At 34.5% G+C, this 19,409-nt stretch overlaps 1 protein-coding gene and 1 pseudogene across 1 annotated transcript in view; one reads left to right on the top strand and one right to left on the bottom strand.

Annotated features, from left to right (window-relative positions):
• Nucleotides 1–16,527, bottom strand: part of LOC138402602 (uncharacterized) — a 58,217-nt gene extending 41,690 nt beyond the window's left edge. Inside the window, exon 1 of the mRNA XM_069499837.1 lies at nt 16,413–16,527. Within this exon, the coding sequence (XP_069355938.1) occupies nt 16,413–16,435 (23 nt within the window). The 5' untranslated portion in view covers nt 16,436–16,527. The remainder of the gene's footprint in view (nt 1–16,412) is intronic.
• On the top strand, nt 679–10,188 carry LOC138402576 (uncharacterized; annotated as a pseudogene).
• Nucleotides 16,528–19,409: the final 2,882 nt, after the last annotated feature.

Genomic DNA, 19,409 nt, shown 5'->3' with positions numbered 1-19,409 from the left:
CTCAGGTATCAAGCAGCGAAAAAGGAAGAGGCTGACTTCGACATAATTTGCTCAATGCAGACAGTTACACTCTGCAGAATGACACCCGCAAGTTGCGAATATAAGTTTTTTATAATAAAACGAAAGGGGTCATTTATGTAGTGAACAAGTTTCGACAGGAACCAATAGACGTATATTATTCAGCTAATCACCGCATTGTGTATACGTAGCTGCAAGTGGGGGTGCATTGGGATTAGGCCACGTAATGAAAGAACTTAGCGTGTAGATATTGAATTAGAAGGGGTATACCGAAGTGTTTGAGTAAGGCAAGTTGCCTTACTCAACTACTACGTTGTGAAACTAGGTTCAAATGTATTTAGAATAAATATTTGAGCTAGATTATGTATAAACGTATGTATGGTATGTCCTTAAACTTTATTTCGTCTTGTATAGAACTAGAATATAGGTAATGATACTCTCTTAATTTCTGTGGCATGTGTATCTGAATAGGATGTAAATGAACTGCGCAGCCATAGTGGTATTTCTTTTGAACGGTTTGCTTTTCCCCTATTAATTAGTTTGGCCTAGGAAGCAACGTTCGTCGGATTTTAAATGTAATAAACACATTTGAATTCCGTTTAGGGTAAGGTTGCGATCATTGGACCGGCTCTTTGTTTGGACCGCTTTGGTTTCTCGAAAATGGATGGATTTAAAAATCAACCGTGGCGACGCAACGCTGCGTATTTGAACCAGTTCCCACCCCCGCTCCCGGCAGTGCCGCCGTAAGCTTCGTTGGGGAAGGACGCGCGTCGCCGAGTTTCGCGCCTTCTCGATGTAAAAATCTCGCGGCATACTTTACCATGTAAGTACAGTTTTGTTATAGTTTTTAATGTGGTTTTTTATCAGTTGCATGCTCTGTTCTTTTGTACAAGTAGTTTTGTATATTATGTGCTTCAATAAGTAATAGTTTTTTTTTTATAAATCTTTTTGTGCTATAACAGCGAATTGCCATCAATGGACCACTGCGAGGATTTTTGATTGGACCGGTCCAATCATAGCAACTTCTAAAATCGATTTTTAACTGCATGTTTTTTGTTTTAGCATGGCTAAACGTGGCAAATATTATGCGTGGAATGAAGAAAGCATGATATTGGCATTACAAGCTTTACGTAAACAAGAAGTTGGCCTAAATGAAGCAAGCAGGATATATGGAGTACCAAAGGCAACACTAAAGCGAAGATTTGACGATAAAAATGTAAAAGCGAAAGAGGAAAAGCAAATAGTCGGTTCTACTGGTGATCTTACTCCTGAATTGGAAGAAAAATTTGTCAATCATATTTTGGAATTGGAACGCTGTTTATACGGAATCACACCAAAAGATGTTAGAAGTTTAGCTTACAAAATAGCTGAGCAAAAAGGATTAAAGCACAGATTTAACAAAGAAAAGGAAATGGCGGGAAAAAAGTGGTACTACGGGTTTTTGAAACGGCACCCTGAATTAAGTCTAAGACAACCTAGGGCAACTTCTTTTAACAGAGCTACGGCTTTTAACAAGTCAGCAGTGAAAGATTTCTTTGAGAAGTTAGAAAAGGTTATGAACGAGAATGGCATCAATGATCCGAGATACATTTTTAATGTCGATGAGACAGGCCTCACAACTGTTCAAAGAAAGCCAAGAAAAATCCTGGCGCAGAAAGGTAAGCACCAAGTAGGGGCCATAACTAGCGGAGAACGTGGCACCACTACAACAGCTGTTTGTTGTGCAAGCGCCGCAGGATATTTTATCCCGCCGCTTATAATTTTCAAACGTAAACGAGCCAAGGATGAACTTAAAGATGGTGCGCCACCTGGCGCAATTTTCGCATTCAATCCCGAAAGTGGGTACATAAATAAAGAAATATTCTTCGTTTGGATGCAACATTTTGTTGAAAGTGTCAAACCAACACCTGAAAAGAAGGTTCTCTTAATTCTCGACGGACATACGAGTCACACAAAAAATTTGGACGCTATTAATTATGCAAAAAAGCACAATGTTGTGCTGTTGTCACTTCCAGCTCACACTTCGAATAAACTACAGCCACTGGATACTTCATTTTTTAGACCTTTGAGCTGCTATTTCATAGATGAAACCGAAAAGTGGCTGCGCTGTAATCCAGGGCGATGCGTTACAGCATTTCAGATTTCAATGCTTTTCGGTAAAGCATATGCGAGAGCAGCGTCTGTGGGAACCGCTTCTAGTGGATTTAAAAAAAGTGGTATTTGGCCATTCAATAAAGACATATTTCAAGACTATGAGTTTATAACACTAGCAGAGGATGATGACCCACAAAATGACAGCGAAAATATGGATGTCGATCCTTTATCTTTGACATCAGGCACTTCAAACACTGTTACAGCACCGCAACCAGCTGGTCCTAGCGTCCAACCATGCATCAGTTCCATAGATATTCAAAATGAACCTGTTCTACACACTGGCATTGAATCTCAGTCTCAACGTACTTTGGAGTTAGCTTCATCGCACATTCCTGTTGATTCGGCGGTGCATACCGATTATGAGCTAAATGAGCAAGTTCCGAGAACAGTTGTGGATGTGACTCAAACACATGAATCTCCAAGTGCCAAAACAGGTGTTCAAACATTAAGACAAGTAAGACGTCGACATCCCCAACAAACTGCAACTTCATCTTCTCAAATAAGTCCAAACCACCTAGATATGAGTAGTAGCTCTGAACATCAAAATAATGACGTACGCCGGTCTCTTGTTCCTTCTGATTCAGCAATGACTAATATTGTGCCCACTAGTCAGTTGGGAGAACCAGGACCGAGCAAGGAGGCAACTCCAACCACTAGCTCTGAATTCCACATTGCTAGTATATCTCCTGGAGCAAGAAAGGTTATTGAAGAGCTGAGAAGTAGAAGCCGTAAACCCCAACGTGCTTTGGAGTTAACATCATCTCCGTACAAAAGGGATTTAGAGACAGCGAAAACTAAAAAAAACAAAACGAAATCACAACCACAGCCTAAAAAAGTAAAGAAAACTTTTAACAAGGTCCATGAAGATGAAGTGGAGCAGTGGTTTTGTAAGATTTGTTTGCTGTGCTCAATAGAAGACATGATACAATGTTTAGCATGTAAATGTTGGGTACATGAAGAGTGTGCCTGTGTAAAAAAAGGGGTAAAGAAATATTTTTGTCCTTCATGTCGCTGATTGATTTCAAAAACGAAAAATTACGTTAATACCTTCTTTATTTTACATATTTGCTAGTTTAATATTAAGAAAAACCTCTTGAGTTACATAAATAAGTCGTTATTTTGAGTTAGAAAAATGTTGTTGATTTTTAGGAGTTACGAAACTTGTATTTTTTCTGAGTTTCGAATTAAGAGAATTGTGTTTTTGTTATGTTTGATTATCTTAGGAATACTCTGAGTTAAAAACTGATTGATGTTACTAAAGTTGCCAATTTTTACTCAAAAAAGAGAAGTTAAAAAAGAATTTAAGTTTACATAAATAAGTCATTTGTTTCGAGTTAAGTTTTTTTTGTTGATTTTTGAGGTTAAGGAACCGGTACTCTTTCTGAGAGTTTTGAATTAAGAATATTGTATTTTTGTTATGTTGCATAATCTTAGGAATACTCTGAATCAAAGACTGATTGATGTTACTAAAATTTCCAATAATTAATAAAGAGAAGTAAATAAAGAATTTAAGTTTATATAATTATAAGATAAATAAGTAAACTTTTTCTAAGAGCTTTGAGTAAAGAAGATTGTGTTTTTGTTAAAATCTCATAACCTTTAGAATATTCAGAATTAAAGACTGATTGATTATACTTAAGTCGCCAATAGTAAAAAGAGTTAATAAAGAATAAAAACATATATTATTATTATGTATTATATTTGTTTAAATTTCCATGAATCCCTTGAATGGACCAGTAGAGAAAATATCCTAAGTCCAATGATAGCAACTGACTGGTTCAATCAAAGGAACAGTGGTCCAAACAAAGCAACGATTGTTAAACTGTTTTTTTTAATTTTTTCTTTTTATGCTCAAGTCAAAAAATCTTAAACTTCGCATAAAAGTTCTAATACTTAAGGTTTATCAAAATCATTAATCACGTCTTTCCTAACTGTCATATTTCTGTTGTTAATTCAATACAAAGTTAAGTGGTCCAATAGTGGCAACCTTACCCTAAATCACAATACCAGTTTCTCTTGTTTTTCCTTAATTACTCAACTGTGTGAGCAAATATAAATTTAATCACCGGAAATATATACAAATGAGTAAAATGAATGAGTAGAATGAGTGAACTGTATTCATTGTGTGATGTCATGGCAGTTCGACAACTTTACATTCTGCATGTAATCATTCGCAAGCACAAAGAGCAGTTTTTTTACTCTGACCTATATTATTTAAACAAAAGAAGGTTTAACAAAGTGTGTAAAATAAAACCATGTAGAACAGAACTTGCAGGAAGGCATTACAACAAAGTTAGTTCGATAATAGGTATATAACAAAATTTATTACTACTTAAATATATACCCTGTCAATCTTCGTAGTTGCAAAATTCTTACGTCAAAATGGTTAAAAACACTTTCGTATAGTTACACAGAAGATATTGTGACTATTAAATGATGTACCTACCTATCCACACAGACATACAGGCCCATTACAGGCACTATCATGAGTATGTGAAAACACACAAACACACATACACACACACACACGCACACATACACGCACACTAGCATTATTAAGTGCTTTAAATTACCTGTGAATACTGATTATTTAATTATTACTAATCTACTCTATTTCGATATTACTGTAATAAATATCTGAATCCGGAGGTGGGTGCTAATAGCTGTAACACAGTTTTTTAACTAACACAGCTATTACCGTTTCCCTAGTGTTTATGTTCATATTATGTAAATTTGAATAAATTATTATTATTAGTTTGAGCCATCTCAGAGAACTCGGATAATGGAGGTTCAATCAAGTCAGGGACTTGTCTGTCATAGTATAATTATAGTAGTACCAAGCCATAAACTCTTATGTGCCTAACTAGATTGAAAACGCTCCAATATAAGAATTCTCTCATATAACCTACATAAATCACGACTCTTACTAACAGGGGTTAAAGTATGAAATTGCCGTTTTATTGTAATAGGTACTTCGAATTGACATAGAACCTTCATGGTTTGAGATTTTTGAGTGAAACTTTTTTCATACGGTACCTATGTAGTTTTTCTTTAAAAAAATGTGCAACATTCGATTATCAACTTTCAGTTGTTTTTTTCAGCTTAGACAATAAAGATTCGTGTGATTTTTGAATACGAGTTCCGACGCGGAACTAACGCGGCAGAAACAGCTCGCAATATTAATGTTGCGTTTGGAGAGGGGACTGCTAATGAACGCACTGTGCGATTTTGGTTTAAACGCTTTCGTGATGGAAACTTCGATTTGAAGAACGAACCACGTGGAAGACCGCCTACACAGGTGAATAACAATGATTTGAAAGAGATGGTGGAAGCCGATCCGAGCCAAACTACCCAGGAATTAGCGGCATGGTTTAACGTTACCTTACCAACAATATTGACTCATTTGCGATGCGATTAAAATGAAAAAATATGAAAAATGTGTGCCTCATGATTTGACTGATCTGCAGAAAGAAACGCGTGTTGAAACTTGCGTTGCCTTGGTGAATCGATACAGTAATGAAGGAATATTGGATCGAATTGTGACATGTGATGAAAAATGTATTCTTTACGATAATCGTAAGCGGAAAATGCAATGGCTGACCCCAGGTCAAACGCCGCAACAAAGCTTACCAATAAAACGGTAATGGTAACTGTTTGGTGGTCTCAGCGTGGTGTTATTCACGATAGCTTTCTCCGATCTGGTCAAGCAATAGCGGCAGATGTCTACGGCACCGAACTCCGAACAATGATAGCGAAACTAGCAGTGAAACAGCCCCGACTTATGAATCGATCTTCACCATTATTGCTCCATGATAACGCGAGACCTCATACAGCACGAGAAACCGTTTCAACTCTACAGGAACTGCAATTAGAAACCATTCGTCACCCTCCGTATTCGCCAGACCTTGCTCCAACGGACTACCATTTTTTTCGTGATTTGGACAATTTTCTGCGTGATAAAAAGTTTTCTTCTCAGGAGGCAGTGCAAAATGCTTTCACACAGTTTGTCGAATCTAGATCACCAGAGTTCTATCGCAAAGGCATAAATGAGCTTCCTATTAGATGGCAGCAATGTATAGATAATAATAGTAATTATTTTGATTAAATAAATATGTTAAATTAAAAAAAAACGTATTTTTATTTTTCAGTACAAATCGGCAATTTCATACTTTAACCCCTAATATTAAGTTAAGGTTAGGCTAGCTTTTCCAGCATTGCAGCAGTCTACACTACTAGCTCCTATTCTGCATTAGATTAGAAAATAGAGTCGAGCAACAAGCCAATCTATTGAGATCTGAATTTAATCAACCTACATACTGATTTGGTAGGTACCGTCGTATCCCCTTACTTCGCCTGCTAAACCATACTTCGCCTAATTTTAAAAATATCGAATAATCTGCTAAAGTTGTGAGCCGAACATCTAATAACCTACCAAATATAATACTAGTGTTATCCATGGTAACACTATTTTTAACCACTTGCGGATAACTTCACAACAAAAGCGGCCAGTGCTATTTTTCTGCTGAGAGAAGTGAGTGAGAAGTTGGTAACAGTCAAAAACTTTACGTGCCGGCAAGAATCTACGACAGGTATGGCTACACTTTATTGTAAAATAACATCACTACTTTATCGTCTTTCGTGTAAAACAATTATTTTCAAGATATCTTGTGTAGTTAATGAGTTACATCGTAATTTATGAACAAGGTAACCGCGGCCGCCATATTGGTGCCGTACTTCGCCTGGGCCTAGGGTTGTCACTAAAATCTTCATAAATTCATTCGTTCCATTATGAGTTAACAATTGACAATATTGGCCAATTATAATCGAATATTAAAATAACAATTTATTTATAAACATGTAGATATTTATTTTACAATTATTACTAAAAAAAGATGAACTTTAATAATACAGGAAAAATTGTGATGTTTTTTATGAAATAATTATATTTGAATGCTGAGTAAAATAGGTGTTGACTGTTTGGCTGATTTTACTTTTATAAAATCAGATCTAACCTTAGTATACAGTAATAAAATAAATAAATATGGAATTATTGCAGGTTTTCACAATGGGTAGAAGAGCAAAAATTAATGTTACAAAAAAGAAGCGCCAGTATACTAGTCAACATGATATGTCTATGGTTGAAATAGCTTTAGAATTAATGAGAAATAAGAAATTATCGTCATACGAAGCGGAGAAAACGTTTGGTATCCCGCGAAGAACACTTTTAGATAAGTTACACAAAAAGCATCCACAAAATCCTGGAGCTAAAAGGCGTCTTACAGAAGACGATGAAAATAACATTGTGAGAGTTTTAATAGCCGCTGGTGACTTCGGCAGCCCCTTGACACTTTTAGATTTAAGAATTGTAGTTAAAAATTATTTGGAAGCAAATGGCAGGAAGGATATATTTGATAACAAGCTTCCTGGTAGAAAATGGGTATATTCATTTTTAAAGCGACATAAAACTGAGCTCACTATTCGTTCTACTCAAAACATAAAAAGGAGTCGTGCAGAAAAAAATACAGAAGAAAGGAGATTGCCCATTTTCTTAGGAGCTTTGGGCCCCCCCTAATATAATTGTTATGTCACCATGGTTTTAATTTTATTTTGTAGACAAATAAGTAACTCTTTATATTCTGCAAACGATTTCTATTTATTCACCCAGGTTATAAAGAAATCTTATTTTTTATATTGCTGATATTGAGGTTATATATTTAATTAATACTTCTTCAAAATAAATGCATGTCTACGATTCTAACTGTAATTGTGGATATTTTCAATAACAGAGTGAAAAAAAGTCGTAATAAAACATAATCGTAAAAAAATAACACATTTTTTAAAAATTTAATTTAAGTTTTGACACGATGCCACAAAAGAGGGCCCGTTCACGGGCGATCTCCTTTCTGAATATTTTGAAAATCTCAGAATTTCCTTAGATGGAGTACCTAAAGAAAACCTGGTTAATTATGATGAAACCAACTTTACAGATAATTCAGGTGCACAACGCTGCGTATTTAGGAAAGGTGTAAAATACCCGGAAAGAGTATTAAACCATAGCAAAGGTGCCATTTCAGTTATGTTTGCCATCACTGCTGCTGGTACCACCTTACCACCATATGTTGTCTATAGAGCTCAAAATTTATACAGCCAGTGGACCATAAATGGGCCGAAGGGTGCACGATATAACCGCTCTTCGTCAGGGTGGTTCGATACTGTAATTTTCGAAGACTGGTTTCAAACAATAATTCTACCCTGGGCAAGAACTAAATCTGGTCCAAAAGTCGTTATAGGAGATAATTTAGCATCACACATTAATCCTAAGATTGTTAAAATCTGCGAAGAAAACAACATCCGTTTCGTGTTTCTGCCTCCAAACTCGTCTCATCTGACTCAACCTTTAGACGTTTGTTACTTCGGCCCATTGAAAAAAAATTGGCGAAATATTTTTACAGATTACAAGATTCGAAATCCAGCCGAAACAAGCGTCAACAAATCGCATTTCCCGGATTTGCTAAATAAAGTCATGAACGAACTCAACTCAAAGAAAACACACAACATAAACAGTGCATTCAAGGCCACTGGTATACCCCTTTGATCCAAACCAGGTTGTAAAACGTCTACCAGACTCTAAACCTCAAAACAATAATTATAGCATAGACAACGCACTTCTGGACTATTTAAAAGAAAATCGGGCACCAAATCCGTTAAAAAAAGTGAGAAGCAAGAAACTTAACGTACCTGCTGGAAAGTCAGTGACAAATGCGGACTTTAAATACGGAGTGAAACTTGACTTTCAGATAAAAAAGCAAGGAACATCTAAATGTAATCCTAAAACATCTACCAACGATAGTAATGTTATCGTTACATCAAACATCTCTCTCTCAACAAGAACACCCGTGAAAACCACCGATTCCACAAATCTTGAAGCAGGTTCTTCACCGAAAAATCTACAATCGGAGATCAAAACTTTAAACACAACCCCAAAAAAACAAATTCAGACAAATATTTTGTCATTACCTGGAACATCCAAAGATTGTATATTACATTATTACAACAGCCCAACTAAAAATTTTTCTTACGATTCTACAGAGATTAATGTTACTCCACTTCAAAATAGAAATTTAAATAATGTAGATTCGAATGACAGTAACCGAACATATATCAGTAGATTTTCTTTGTTGGACCCGTCTGATGATTCAAACTTCCAGCTGTCTGGAGATGATGACTACGAGGTTCAGGATCATACTTTAGAAGACGATGACTCTGAAGAAATTCCATTTGAAAATAACAAAAAAGACATCAATGTTAATTCTTTTATATTGGTAAAGTTTCAAGTTGAAAAGCGTGTAAAATTTTATGTGGGACAAGTTACAGAGATGCTCAGCCCAGTTAGTTTCCGCGTAAAATTTATGAGACATAAAGGAAAAGGCATTTTTAATTGGCCCGTGGTTGACGATATTTCCGTAGTGTCACTTTCTGACATAGAACTTGTACTTTTAGATGCGAAAGTAGAGCGACGGGGTACCGTGAAACTAAATGCCTCCTATGTTAAGACTTATTCTTTATCGTAATTTTTCACATGTAGGTATAAGAAATATATACCTAGGTAACTGTGGTCAATTAGTTATATAGATTTTTATTATTATTGGTCATTACTACCTGACTACTTTTATTCATTAGGTAACTACCTAATTTATTATATCAGGCATGTACTCATATTTCTACTTATTTTGTATTTGTAGTCAGGACGTTACGTCATACTCACTTCTTTTTATCTATATTTTACCTAATGTGTACGAAACATGTTCCTACATGAAGAGGTGGTCTTATTAAATTAATAGATATAGACTATGCAACTGATTAATTATAAAACAAACAAAGTAGGTATAATTAAAAAATCTGTTTTTAGTTTCGTAGGTACTGTTTAAGAAAACAAAATGTTGAGATGCTATTTCTGTTGGTATAATATTTTTGTCGAAATTTTCACTAGGTACTTAAGTACTAGAATTATTCTTAATGTGTTCAATAAACAGTTTTTATTTATTACCGCAACATTGTTGTTTTGTGGACTTCCCTACTAAAATAAGTCAGATTGGCTATGGCACTGCTGTCTGATAAGTATTGATTTAGTATTTTATTATTATTTTGGAAGACTTTGCATTTAAAAATTCATTAAAATTTATAAGGATTTTTACTATTTTTTGATGATTCCTTTCTTTGACAACCCTGAGCAAAATAGAACAAATGTATGGAAACAACTTCAATCTGGTTCCTTACTTCGCCTACTAATCATTTTTTTAAAAATGAACCTTATGTGTTACAGACTATGGTTCAAAATGATTTTGCGGCGTAATTTTGGGTCGTTTACTTTTCAGAGACAATTATTATAGACTATAGTAATCATAAAAACCCTGCCAGGCGAAGTTAGGAATAGTGCCCTTACCTCGCCTAGTTATGTTAAAACCGTTTTTGAGGCATTCTAAAAACTGAATTACTTTTCTTTATAGTCTTGATTTGTAGTCATGTATAAAAGCCAGCATATATTAAAAGCCGGACTTGAAATAATAAGTACTATCGAGGCGGGAAGGCAGAAACTGTCAAAAACCAGGCGAAGTAAGGGGATGCGACGGTAGTTGGACTAAGGTCGTGTGCTTTAGGCTACTAGCTACCGCAGTATCATCATCATCATCATGAACATCTTTCACCGGCTCACTACTGAGCGCGGGCTTCATAGAGAACTCTCAGGCCTGCAGATCTTCCTCACGATGTTTTCTTTCTACGATAAACCAAGTCATATTTAATTAATTGGAATGCACACAACTACGAAAGTTAGGGGTATTTGTCGGATTCGAACCCCGAACCTCGCCTATAAGGCAGACGTATTAACTACCAGGCTATCACGGCGTGCAATCATTACACTGCGAAGGAAACGAGTTCTACGAACGAACGGGCTGCCGGAGAACAAAGGAGTAGGTAGCGACCTTTTTTTTGTGTTGTCTTTGTACACCGAGCTTCGAGACATTTGAATGGCAAATGTGTCCGCTAACTGAAATGAATTATTTTGATATCCCTGACATAAAATTCAGGTTTTATGACTAACATGGTACATGGTTGATATCAGGTGACACCCGGCAGCGAGGAACCGGGCAAGCCCTACATGTCATGTCTTTTCCAGCAGATCATCCGAAATCTTAGCTTTGATTGACTCATCATTAGTTTATATTTACTAATTTGAGTTTGAAACCAAAATATGGTTGTGTTTACAAATTTCAACGCAGAAATCTTATTTCACACAAAAGACAACAAGGGGTAAAAAATGACGTTTTTATTTAAAGCATATAAATACTAGCTTCAGTATTATAGCAGAAATATTGAAGCTAATATGCATACACTTATTTGTGCTTCTTGTATGAGTCTTGGATTGACTCATTAGTTTATTATTTGAGTTTGAAACCAAAATATGGTTGTATTTACTAATTTCAACGCAGATCAAAAGACTCAGCTGATTTTATTTCTATAAAGGACAAAAGACAACAAGGGAAAAAACAAATGACGTTTTTATTTAAAGCAGATATATTGAATAGAAAGAGCAGAAATATTGAAGCTAATATGCATACACTTATTTGTGCTTCTTGTATGAGTCTTTGATTGACTCGTTAGTTTATTTATTTGTTACGCTGGCTGACTGCCCCATCAGCGAAACGTGAGCTACAGTACCGAAGACAGCACACATTGGTGCCTTCCTGTCCCTACATCGGCGGGAACGGACGTGTACATTATCATTAATTTTAATAAACATATACAATTTTATGTAAAATAAGTTATTAAACAGTTTTCACAACCAAAAAGGACTTCTACTTCCAACACCAGCTCCGGGCAGCCGCCCTAATGAAACTTATTAATTTGAGTTTCAAACCAAAATATGGTTGTGTGTACAAATTTTAACGCAGAACAAAGGACTCAGCCGATTCTGTTTCACACAAAATACAACAAGGGGTTTGTTTTAACAAATGACGTTTTTATTTAAAGCATATTAATACTAGCTTCAATATTATAGCAGAAATATTGAAGCTAATATGCATCACTTATTTGTACTTTTTGTATGAGTCTTTACTTTGAAAGACTCATCAGTTTATTTATTAATTTGAGTTTCAAACCAAAATATGGTAGTATTTACAAATTTCAACGCAGAACAAAGGACTCAGCTGATTTTATTTGACACAAAAGACAACAAAGGGTAAAACAAATGACGTTTTTATTTAAAGCAATACTAGCTTCAGTATTATAGCAGAAAAATTGAAGCTAATATGCATACACTTATTTGTGCTTCTTGTATCAGTCTTTACTTTGATCAACTCATTAGTTTATTTATTAATTTGAGTTTGAAACCCAAAATGATTATTTACAAATTAAAACGCAGAACAAAGGACTCAGCCGATTTTATTTCACACAAAAGACAACAAGGGGTAAAACAAATGACGTTTATTTAAAGCATATTATTATAGCAGAGATATTGAAGCTAATATGCATACACTTATTTGTGCTTCTTGTATGAGTCTTTACTTTGATCGACTCATTAGTTTATTTATTAATTTGAGTTTGAAACCTAAAATGATTATTTACAAATTACAACGCAGAACAAAGGACTCGGCCGATTTTATTTCACACAAAAGACAACAAGGGGTAAAACAAATGACGTTTTTATTTAAAGCAATACTAGCTTCAGTATTATAGCAGAAAAATTGAAGCTAATATGCATACACTTATTTGTGCTTCTTGTATCAGTCTTTACTTTGATCAACTCATTAGTTTATTTATTAATTTGACTTTCAAACCAAAATATGGTAGTGTTTACAAATTTCAACGCAGAACAAAGGACTCAGCCGATTTTATTTCACACAAAAGACAACAAGGGGTAAAACAAATGACGTTTATTTAAAGCATATTAATACTAGCTTCAATATTATAACAGAAATATTGAAGCTAATATGCATACACTTATTTGAGTCTTTACTTTGATCGACTCATTAGTTTATTTATTAATTTGAGTTTGAAACCCAAAATGATTATTTACAAATTTTAACGCAGAACAAAGGACTCAGCCGATTTTGTTTCACACAAAATACAACAAGGGGTTTGTTTTAACAAATGACGTTTTTATTTAAAGCATATTAATACTAGCTTCAATATTATAGCAGAAATATTGAAGCTAATATGCATCACTTATTTGTACTTTTTGTATGAGTCTTTACTTTGAAAGACTCATCAGTTTATTTGTTAATTTGAGTTTCAAACCAAAATATGGTAGTATTTACAAATTTCAACGCAGAACAAAGGACTCAGCTGATTTTATTTGACACAAAAGACAACAAAGGGTAAAACAAATGACGTTTTTATTTAAAGCATATTAATACTAGCTTCAATATTATAGCAGAAATATTGAAGCTAATATGCATACACTTATTTGTGCTTCTTGTATGAGTCTTTACTTTGAACGACTCATTAGTTTATTTATTAATTTGAGTTTGAAACCCAAAATGATTATTTACAAATTAAAACGCAGAACAAAGGACTCAGCCGATTTTATTTCACACAAAAGACAACAAGGGGTAAAACAAATGACGTTTATTTAAAGCATATTATTATAGCAGAAATATTGAAGCTAATATGCATACACTTATTTGTGCTTCTTGTATGAGTCTTTACTTTGATCGACTCATTAGTTTATTTATTAATTTGAGTTTGAAACCTAAAATGATTATTTACAAATTACAACGCAGAACAAAGGACTCGGCCGATTTTATTTCACACAAAAGACAACAAGGGGTAAAACAAATGACGTTTTTATTTAAAGCAATACTAGCTTCAGTATTATAGCAGAAAAATTGAAGCTAATATGCATACACTTATTTGTGCTTCTTGTATCAGTCTTTACTTTGATCAACTCATTAGTTTATTTATTAATTTGACTTTCAAACCAAAATATGGTAGTGTTTACAAATTTCAACGCAGAACAAAGGACTCAGCCGATTTTATTTCACACAAAAGACAACAAGGGGTAAAACAAATGACGTTTATTTAAAGCATATTAATACTAGCTTCAATATTATAACAGAAATATTGAAGCTAATATGCATACACTTATTTGAGTCTTTACTTTGATCGACTCATTAGTTTATTTATTAATTTGAGTTTGAAACCCAAAATGATTATTTACAAATTACAACGCAGAACAAAGGACTCAGCCGATTTTATTTCACACAAAAGACAACAAGGGGTAAAACAAATGACGTTTTTATTTAAAGCATATTAATACTAGCTTCAATATTATAACAGAAATATTGAAACTAATATGGGTACACTTATTTGTGCTTTTTGTATGAGTCTTTACTTCGATTGACTATTTAGTTTATTTATTAATTTGAGTTTGAAACCAAAATATGGTTGTTTTAAAAATTACAACGCAGAAAAAGGGACTCAGCCGATTTTGTTATACACAAAATAACATTCACCAAAATTAATCACACATCAGCAAAATAATTATAAGATACATTGAACTTTGAATGTAATCACCCTGTACCAGAAGTTAAAATATAATACACGAAGTAGTGTGAGTGAGCGTCTTACGCTCGTCGTATGTTACTACTCCGCTGTGATATTTAATAATGAACGTTTTCTTACCTACCTACATTATATAAATGATTGTGTTTTTTACCTATTATGTATATTAAGTTTAAAATATTTTTTTTAATGTATATTAAGTTTAAAATAACCCACATTTAGATTAATGTTGTTAGTTTATATTAAGTAATTGTTAGTTAGCTGTTAAGTATTAAGTATACCAATAAATTAATGTTACGTGTAGGTACCTATCGACTGTCGACGGCACTGGTGTACGGAAAAACTTATTTAAAGTTTATGAATGCACCAAACTTGTTGTAACCTGTAAATATTCTTCTTTAATAAATAAATAAATAAATATATAAAATATATATATAAAAAGACAACAAGGGGTAAAACAAATGACGTTATCATTTAAAGCATATTAATACTAGCTTCAATATTATAGCAGAAATATTGAAAAGTGAGAGAAATTTTTTTACACAAAAGACAACAACAACGGATCAAACAATGGCGTTTTATTTCAAGCATATTGATACTAGCTTCAGTATATACCAGAAATATTGAAGCTAATATGCATATACTTATTTGTGCCTCTTATATGAGACTACTTTGATTGACTCATTAGTATATTTATTAATTTGAGTTTCAAACCCAACAATGGTCAGGTTTACAACGCAGAATGAAGGACAGATATATCACACAAAAGAACAATAACAGATGAATCTTAAGCTAAATTATCTCAACAAGCTTCAACAGCTCAACCGTTAAAAAGAAAACACAAATGTGTGTTTTATTTATTTTGAGTCAATGCCAAGAACGGTTTGGTTGGTTAACAATACAGAACATAGGACTCTGCCAGTCATATTTCAAACAGAAAACATCAACAATAGTTCAAATATATAGTATGAATATTCGCTTCAGTATTGGAAAACAATTGAATATTAAAGCTAATATGCATAGATACTTTTTTATTCCTCTCATGAGTGGGTTGGCGACAAGAATGTTTTATGGAGATCTTTATACACCTTCATTCGGATGTGATAGATGGGTTCACTAAGCACCCAGACAGTGACACAGTTTATTAAGTAACAATAGGAAGAATCAGCCTATCATCGTGGGATCATATTATGCTCACGTTGGATAGTAAGCCCCTCGACAAAAGTGTAACGAACAAGCACCAACAGGGACAGTACCAATACGTTTGTCCATAATGCAATCTTTGATGTAAGCAATGCGAGGACACTTCAGGTAATTCATCTTATAAAATTTCTCATAATAAATACCACCAAGATTCCATGGATGGAAAACGTTACCAAGAAATAATTATTGCATCTCATAAGATAGCAAAGTACAAAAGGTGATCAGAAAACTGATAAAACAGTAGGAAAACCAAACAACGAAAGAATAAGTTAAACCTTTTTACCATCGATATACTGCCAGCGCGGCGTCATGGCGGCGCCCCCGATAAACACTTTTTCGTAAGGACTGATCCACGTCTTACATCAGAACCAATTACAAGAGATAATTATTTTTGAATTTCACAATTAAATTGATGAAAGTCACTTACTACAAACAAAGTTTGTGATTACAGCAAAGAAACGGGCAGTGACGCTTACCTACTTGCTGACGCCAATGCCATTTGCAATGCAAAGCAAAATGCAGTTCACATGCAGTTCATATAATATAATGTACTCTGTGAATCTCTACAGTTGTACAACCTAGACTATTATTATCCTATAATGTTATTGGTCTGTGACTATTATCTCTATGAGTACAACGTAGTATCCTCTATAATCTATGTACTGTAGTGCACGGTCGTAGATAGAGCAATAAAGGTAGATACAAGAGACACACTAAAAAGAGAGCACAGATAAAGTTACTAATGTGATAAACAGAGACGCAGCTAACCTATTTTTTGTCCCTTATCGTGTAACTGGTTTCTTTCAAGAATACATACAAGGAATGCAACTTTAGTTGCAAAACAAACTTTGAGAATTCAACAAATATTGTTGATCGGTTAGTACAAATATTGACTACTAAGCAATGGTAATAACTGTCGTATTATTCATCGTTACGTCGTGCTATCGCTATCTCATACGCGGTTACACAGTACTTCAATCTACCTTTCTATCTACGTGCACGGTGTACGGCTGTAGCTATATTCAATGTACTCTGTGGTGTAGACTGTAGTCAGTAGAGTAGTGTAGTGTATTGTTATTGTCTGTCAGTGTCAAACATGTCAAGTCATAGATATTCACTATATGTTATTGGTCAGTGGATATTCATTAAAAATTTCAGTTTCTTTCGACTTGCGTTTTTGGCGGGAAACGCGAAGCGCGCTTTTTAATTGAAAATTGTTAAAAATATAGTTTTTGAGTGTAAATAGTACATTATTTTGTAAATAGTTTTCGTTAAACTGTGGTACAATGCCGTCAGATAGTGACGGCGGTGATTTGGAACCAGCAGCGGGCAAAAAGAGGAAGAAAATGCAAAAGGAGAAACCCTCTGAAAGTGATGGTGCAAAATACAAACCATTTATAAAACCAGGGTATCGCCGGGCGTACGGCAATACTAGTACCAATTCAGAATTCCCTGTATACGTAGAAAGCACAGAAGATATTGTACGGGAGCGGTGTGCAGGCTCGACCGTACCAAAGGGGAGATCTCCCACCGAGCGGTTGGTTGTGCTCGGTAGCGCCAGCTGGGCCGACGGTTATGTCTTGAAACTTCTATATATAGTCCAGATTGCAGAAAACTCCGTTAGTGCGATTACTATCGGCGGTACATTTGTTCGGGACTACGTCATCGATTGAACAGCGCCATCTAGTTTCTATTGTGGTAACCGCCACAATATCAAACTAGGAAACAAAAATCCCCTGGTGGTATCCAAATATTTTAAACAAGTAAAAGGTGTAAGTGAAAGTAGGCGCATAAACGCTACTAAAATTATGCTTGTCTTCAAACAAGCGACAGCGGCTAATGAGTTTTTGAAGCACGAGTGCCTTTCCGTTCATAAACTCCGAGCGTTCATCCCGGCACCTCTGTGGAAAGGGTAGGGGTGGTTAGGTTCATTCCAAAAGAATCTAGCAATCAGGAACTATTCAATAAACTCTCCTCGGAAAGTGAAGTAATAGGTGTAAAGAGATTTTTGAAAAAAGTGGGAGAGGAGCTAATTCCTCTCTCCACTATCAGTGTAATTTTCAGCGGTACTAGTCTACCGCAGTATATTTATTTGGACAACTGGAGATACAAAGTTTTCACTTATGTTCCTCCTTTGATGCAATGTTTTAAATGTATGAAATTTAACCATTATGGGAAAATTTGTAAAAATTAGCAAATATGCTCACGGTGCGCTGGTGAGCACCATTACAAGGACTGCACGACGAATACACTGAAGTGCAGCAATTGTGGGGGTGCACATCTTGCAATATCAAAAACGTGTCCTGTAAAGGCAGCGAGAATGGAGAGGAACAAAAAAGAAACCTACTCAAAAGTAGTTCAAATAAGTAGTGCGAGTTTCCCTCCACTCCCAAAGCCTCAGAGCCCTCAGACATATCAAAAAAACCAAACTACATACTCACAGCCATAGATTATCTACTATATACTAGACTCACAGCCTAAGCAAACTACACAGACAAAGACAGAAATTTCACACAATGATATTGTAAATAACTCTAAGCTTTTAGGAGCCATAGTAAACACTTTGGTTACAATAGGGAACTCTAATAATATTAAGACCATAGATTAAGACTACTAATCAAATCAAAGAAACATTTTTAGAACATTTAAGTAAAATATAATGGATTCTCACCTAACTATTGTGCAGCATAATATCCAAAGTATTAACAATAAGAAACCCTTGGTTAAAACATTTTTGGAACAACATAATATTGATATTTTGCTATTAAATGAGTAAAAAAATACAAGTAATCCTATTAGATTTACAGGATATAATTTTGTAGGAAAAAATGCAAATAATGAACATGGTGGAGTAGGCATTTTATTAAAAAATACATTAAAATATAAAATATTGCCAACACAATTTTATCAAGATGTCCAGTCCATAGCAATTTCTCTAGAAACTAATATTGGTTCCGTGTCGATTCTATGTGTTTATTTCCACCTAAAAATAACAATTATTGTAGAATTAATAAACTTAAAAATATTATTGCTAGCTTACCAAAACCTTGTATAGTCTCAGGAGATTTTAACGCGCATCATATTGCTTTTGGGTGCAGTTGTACAAATTCAAGAGGCAAAACATTGTTTGAAATTTTTGATGAACATGACCTATGCCTGTTAAACACAGGTGTATCTACTACAGTACAAAGACCTAATGCAAATAGCTCTGCTATTGATGTGACAGGGGTGAGTCCCGTACTAGCACCTCTATGTGAATGGTCAGTGGGTGACGATCCTTTGGGTAGTTACCACTATCCAACATTTACAAAATTAAGCCTAGTTCCATCTAAATATTCTGTCAATGACAAAGTAGAGAAATTTCTATTTCATAAAGCAGATTGGACCAAATATTATGCAAAATCAGAGGAGTACTTTAAAGGTATAACTTTTGATGAAATAGATCCTTCACAGTCGTATGATAAGTTCTGTGA

Source organism: Maniola hyperantus, chromosome 7, assembly GCF_902806685.2.
Source record: "Maniola hyperantus chromosome 7, iAphHyp1.2, whole genome shotgun sequence".
In the NCBI taxonomy this organism is placed as follows: Eukaryota; Metazoa; Arthropoda; class Insecta; order Lepidoptera; family Nymphalidae; genus Maniola; species Maniola hyperantus.
This window is presented reverse-complemented; position numbering and strand designations above follow the sequence as displayed.